At 41.3% G+C, this 6,412-nt stretch overlaps 1 protein-coding gene across 1 annotated transcript in view; it reads right to left on the bottom strand.

Annotated features, from left to right (window-relative positions):
* Positions 1-380: 380 nt before the first annotated feature.
* IGSF10 (immunoglobulin superfamily member 10) overlaps positions 381-6,412 on the bottom strand; it is a 91,362-nt gene continuing 85,330 nt past the window's right edge. Inside the window, exons 5-6 of the mRNA XM_029940032.1 lie at positions 5,453-6,353; positions 381-2,471 (exon numbers count right to left, since the gene is read on the bottom strand). Coding sequence (XP_029795892.1) covers positions 563-2,471; positions 5,453-6,353 — 2,810 coding nt within the window. The 3' untranslated portion in view covers positions 381-562. The remainder of the gene's footprint in view (positions 2,472-5,452; positions 6,354-6,412) is intronic.

The following is a 6,412-nucleotide window of genomic DNA, read 5'->3' as shown; positions in this document are numbered from 1 at the left end:
ACTTTGTATTCCCCAGCAATGAAAAATTCCAGTGTACACAATAGAGAATCATAATCAAAAGTTAGTGCTTATTTTCTCTAGGTTTTACTAAAATATTTATAAGCCAGCCACAAAATAGCTACACATCAAAATGATAGTTGACATTAAGATTGCAAATACAGTCTTTTCCACGGTCTCTGTTCTTATTGCCATGCTTGTAACATGGATAGAAGGGTGGACACTAGGCATCAGGTAGTAAGAGGAAAAAGTCCATTCTTTAATGAAGAATTCAGATACATTAGCCATTTGTTATTTTATGGTGGACAGTTTTACCTTAATGTTCATTGTTATTTGTTGGCAAAATAAAAGTGCCTTAAGTTAAAAGTTTGTTTGGAGATCAATTAACAAAATCACTATCCGTCATATTGCATTTATTTCCAAGTCTTTTTTTTTTGCATGTCCATTATGAATTTAATATTGTAAATGTACTCATTCATTTACATGCCTATGGCTGCCTTTGATTAAACTTCTTCCAAAAAATAAACTCTGTCCGGGTATTGACTTTGTTCGGTTTTATCTCATTTCAGATTACCTGAATATAAGTTGTTGCATAATCACTACCCAGTGGATTCCTTGCTGTGCATTTGTAGATCCCCGAATCTGAGGTTTGAGGATTCTCAATGATGAGGGTACCTTGGGGGTGAAAGGGCTCAATTCGATGAGTCCTCCCTTTTTTTGCCATGGAGAGCAAGGAGTGGTCAGGCATCTCCCACGTGATTTCTGGCTTGGGGACTCCCAGGGCCACACAGCGGAGCTGAACGGCACTCCCTGTCCTCGTGAGAAGGCTCCTGGGTGGGCGCTTTGTAATTCGGGGTGGGTAGGCCACAACCATTACCGGGACAGTAATCAGTGCCTGGCCAACACTATTTTGAGCCTTACAAATGTAGTTTCCTCTGTCATAAGCCGTTGCTTCTTGGATGACTAAGGTGCCATTTTCATGCAATATGTATTTTCCACTAATTTGAGGCCTGTCTATTATATAACCGCTTGGTATAGTCCACTGGATACTCGGCTTCGGGATTCCATCAGACACACAGTGCAGTGACACAGATTCTCCGCTGATACAGTAAACTGTTCCTAGTGCATAGGTAAGAATAACTGGCTTCTGGCCAATTTCTAATACAATTAATTTTTCTATGTAGCCAACTTTATTTCTTGCAGCACACCGATATTTTCCCGCGTCTTCCCGAGTTGTTTTGGAAATGATAAAAGAGCCATTGCTTGCTATCAGATACTGAGAAATGCGAGGTTCATTGGGAAATCTTGTGCCATTTGGTAAAATCCAGATGATTTCAGGTGGTGGGTTTCCATCCACGGAGCAATTCAGTGCTGTCGACTTTCCAAGCTGGACAACTATTTTCTCGTTGTATGGATTTCTGAACGTGGGTCGTCTTAGCATTTCTGAGACTTCTAACTGTACCACCAGCACGCTCTCTCCTCCTTCGTTTCTAGCCACACAGATAAAATCTGCTGAATCTGAAAACCTCACATTCCTAATTTCCAAGGTTCCATTTTTATGGACTGTGATTCTGCTTCCATAGTATGGGGCTGTGAGGAAAATATTGTCTGGCATGATCCACGTGATTTGAGGAGATGGTGTTCCTTCAGCTCTGCAGTCAAAGTGTTTTTTGGAATGCCTCACGGCTGTGGCTTTAATGACCGTTTTGTTTGTATACAGACCATTGATCCGTGGAGGTTTGGACACAACATCCAGTTTGTACATTCTGGTGTCATCCCCCCTGGGATTTCGGGCCACACACACATACTCTCCGGAATCGAGCAGCTTCACTTGGTTGATGGACAAAGACCCGTTGGCATGAAATGTGTACCGATCCTTAGAGAATGAGACCGTATCACGGGAAGGCAGCAACCAAAATACTTTGGGTTTGGGTTCACCAACGACCTCACAGTCAAGGACCGCCGTGTCTCCAGCCTTGATTCTCATGTGGGGCTTGTCACCCTGCCTGATGCGCGGGACAGCTGTTATGACTGTTAGGTGGACTTTCATTTCATCCTTCCCTAGAGTGTTCTGGGCATAGCAAGTATAATCTCCTTCCTCTGCTATCCCAGCTTTGTTGAAGTATAATGTTCCGTTGTCAAACAGGGTGTACCTGCTGGTCCTGTGGCCACTGTCATCGGCTTGCATCGCGTTGTTAATCAGCGTCCCATCAGGCAGGCTCCAGGATATCTCAGGCAGCGGGGAGCCAGAAGCCTCACAGTCAACCTGGAAATCTTTCCCATGAAATACCTGCTTTTTAAAATGTTGCTTGTGATAAATTTTAGCGGGTTTCAGTCGCAGGCTCACATGCATCAGTACCAAATCGTCTCCCATTTTGTTTCTGGCCACACACAAGTAGTCGCCACCATCTTTTTCTGTTATTGAGCCAATAAACAAGGATCCATTTGGATAGACATGGATGCGGCTGCCCATTCTAAGGAGAGAAGAGATGGAGTTCAGTGTGTAGCTATTAGCAAGGAGTAAAGGAGCTGTCCTTATTTCCTAGGATTAGCTTTATGGACATTTTCTTAAACTGTTGCGATGAAATTAAAATCAGTACTAGCTTACTGTCTTCTAAGCCATTTCCTGAAAGATAAAATTATCTTACTGACTAGATACAACTTAGTGTGAAGAGGACTATTTCTCAGATGGACTTCAAATGAATCTCCTTTACAATAGTGATTTTAGAAATGCTGGGTGCCTTAGACACATGACCTTCGTCATATCAAATGATTTTTACATATCAGATGATTATCCTGTAACTGTTAGTAAAGAACTTGCATGCATACTTCGGAAAAGTTAGCAGATTATATATTTTTTAAAAGATTAGTAACAAAATAACTAGTTATTTGGTTATAAAATAAGTTCTGCTTTGTGACGAACAGAGAAAATGTCTCTGTGAGAGACTCATTCGTAGCCTACTGTTGCATCTGTCCTTTGCAAGCAGCAGAAAAGTGACTGGTCTCTGCGTTTTGTCCGACTGTGCCACACCATTTTTCTCCCTGAAATTACCACACAGCCTGCCATTACCACAGTGAACCACCAGATGGCACATGGTTCCTGATAAAACCAAATGTAGCTTTTAAGAAAGCCCCGCAGAAATTGAATTAGTGTTAAAAGCAGGATTGAGATCACCCATCAGAGAACATCTATACTTGCTTTTCTTCTGGGTTTTTTTGGCAATGTGCTAAGCAGGCAAGTGAAACGAGAGGAAAACTTGGACAACGTTTCACAACATAGCTGCTACCCAAGTCCAACAGCCCAAGTCACTTTTCATTCTCCAGCAAACAAGAAGTATGGACAGTGTTGTGGTACATTACTAAAGGTACTGTTATTTTTAAATCTTTAAGTAGTTCCCCACTGTACAGCTGAAAATACTGATACTTAGAGAGCCTTAGTAACTTGCCTCAGGTCACAGGGCTGGTTCTCCAATTCCGATCTTTTTCACTATTCGATATTGTTATCTAAGGCTTTATAAAAGCACTGATTCTTAAACTTGGATGCATATGAAAATCATTGATGGAGTATAAAACAGGTCCCACCTCCCAGGATTTGACTTAATTGGTGTGCTGTGTGACCTAGGCATCATGATTATTAATTTTCTAATGATTCTCATGCATGCAGCCAAGTCTGAGAACAGTGCTCTGACTCTTGGCTCTCAAAAACAGTTTTCTTACCGTCTGCGTTTCCTGGCTTCACTTTTCAGAGGTTCTGATCGACTAGATCCGGCCAGGGATCTGGGAACTCATTGCGTAACAAATGTCCCAGGTGCTCTTAGAAGCAACACGGTTTGAGAACCAGTCTCAAGTTTTAGCACTAAAATCACCTGGAAGGCTTTTAGGGACACAGATTGCTGGTTAAAACACAGAATTGGTTTCTGATCTGCCAGGTTCTCAGGCAACACTATTGGCAGGAGGACTGAATCCTTTGAAAACAATTGATTTAGAGTGAGCTTGTCCCGTCCCCAAGTCTGGATACATCTGGAGGTTGTAATTTAGAAGAGACAATGGCTGTTTTGTTTCGTAAACTAGTATTTTTAAGAGAGAAAATTTACTTTTGAAAGTAGAAGTGGTCCCTCTGTGAAAGAAAGAGAATTCTTTATGAAGATTAATTTACAGGTGTCTGTAGTCTTTCCAAAGCAGTGCTTCTCAGACTTTATTGAGCATGTGATTCATCTGGGTATCTTTTTAAAGTGCAGATTCTGATTCAGCAAGTCTTGGGTGAGACCAGATGCTCTGCTCTTATAACAAGCTCTTAGGTGATAAGGAGTGAGGTTTTGAAGAAGAGAAAACCAGTCTGCTGAAACAAGTCACGTAGGTTGAAAGGATTGGAGATAGACTGGTAGCGGTCTGAATCAAACCTTTTTTGAAAACCCAGAAAATGCTTTTTGGTTCAGGTGACACATAAGCTTTAAGAAAGTGAAAGGTTTTGCTTATTTTGGTCATGGTGGAGTAGAGGCAGATCAGCACAGCTATGATGAAAGTTTACTCATTTTTAGAATCTAAAGTTTAAGAAGCTAGGAAGCAGAAACAGTAAGGACTTTTTCTTCTTGCAATAAATTGCCCCTTTTCTTTCAGTTGATAAATCTAAAGCATGTAAGTAAAGAATATTCTTGCCTTTTTGAGGTGAGTTGCAAAATAATAATTGAAGTGTTTAGTTAACAAACAAGTTGAATTTCATTTTAAGAGAAAAACATGGTAGCATCTGTAATCTTCATGCACTTCGTTGCCTCTTCCACAATATGCACAATCTGTGCTCCATAAATACTGCCCCCAAAACAACCTACTTAATTTTCTTGCTGTTTACCTCTGAAGGAGGTGGATACCTGGTCAAGATTTTTTTTTAGGTACTAATGTGTTTTACAACACTCCAGCCTTCTTCTGGTTGATTTTTAAAGACATTCCTTAAATCTTTTCATGGAAATGGATAAGATTAAGTGTTTTAGACCTTTTCCTTAACAACCTGTATTTTGAACTTTAGCTGTTTTTCACAGCACGAGTGTAATGCTTTCTATACTTCTTGCGTTGTGTTTCTGCATGGGTAGCAGAAACTGTATTCAAGATTACCCCAGAACCTTGATTGCGTTACAAAATTCCCTCCTCTTTTTAGATAGAGAAATTACAAATACTTTTACATAGTTAGCATTTTAAAGCTGTCACAAGTATGAGAGCAAATGAGGTGGTTAATCTGCTTTTAACTATTATTCCATAAGAATTGAATAGCTGGCCTTTAAACATGTGAGAAGCTTGGTTTTTGGATATTATTTTATATTAACCTCAAAAGGCTTAGATCTCTTCAGAAAGAGTTATGTGCACCACCCCTGAGCTCTCTAAATCTGCTGCTAGCTTCACTGTTTAACTTTTAACATTTTAGAGACTGTACGGAAGATCATCGCCACACAAAGGTATGGCTTACCTGTGCCACTGGTCAACAACAGCTTTGGATGGTAGCCTCCAGATTATTCTGGGTTTGGGCTCCCCAATGGCTGAGCAGTTCAGTAGTAATTTGTCTCCAAAATTCACCTCAGTCCACTTCTGGGATGCAAATTCTATCCTGGGGATGGTTTCTCGCTCCTCCACTGTAAGAATTACCACTCTTCTCTCGGAGCCAGTGGAGCTGGTTGCAATGCATTCGTAAGTGCCCCTGTCTGAAGAGGCTATGTTTCTTATGTACAGAGTCCCATTTGAAAATAGGAACAACTTGGAATTTACAAACTGCAGTGGTTTCACTTCAGTGCCATCAGAGAGGACCCAGTGAACACTGGGCTGAGGAGTTCCTTTGGCAGTACAGGGCAATTTCAAACTTCCACCCCAAGTCCCTACAATGACTTGCCTCTTTGACTCTAGTATAACAGGTGGGGCTGCAATGACTTGTATTTTGACCAGCAGTGAATCCTGGCCAGCAGAGTTGCTGGCTATGCATTTGTAAAAGCCCCGGTCATAAATGCTGAGATTGTAGATGACCAATGTTCCATCAGATGCCACCAGGGCCTGCCTATTCCCCTTAGATGATTCTGAAACCACTGTTTGATTTGCAAGAATCCAGGTGATTGTAGGATTTGGTCTACCTTCAGCTCTGCACTTTAATTCCACACTGTTTCCGGAATGAATTGTGATCTCTTTGGTCCGTCTATCCAGGATCCTGGGGGGATAGGCAATCACAGACAAGGTGACATGAAGGCGATCCGTGCCATGCGGATTGGATGCTGAGCACAGGTACTGTCCGCGGTCCTGAATGTCCACGCTCTGTATGGACAGGGTGCCGTTAGGCAGCACCTGGAACCTGCTATTCTGTTTGCTTTTAGCTATATCAAATCCTGGTAAGAAAAAAGAAATTTATAGTCAGGGGTCATCAAAGTTTAAATAGAAAACAAAT

This window comes from Suricata suricatta, chromosome 5 (genome assembly GCF_006229205.1).
Source record: "Suricata suricatta isolate VVHF042 chromosome 5, meerkat_22Aug2017_6uvM2_HiC, whole genome shotgun sequence".
Lineage (NCBI taxonomy): Eukaryota > Metazoa > Chordata > Mammalia > Carnivora > Herpestidae > Suricata > Suricata suricatta.
The sequence above is the reverse complement of the archived record's forward strand: the minus strand, read 5'-3'. Positions and strand labels throughout refer to the sequence as shown.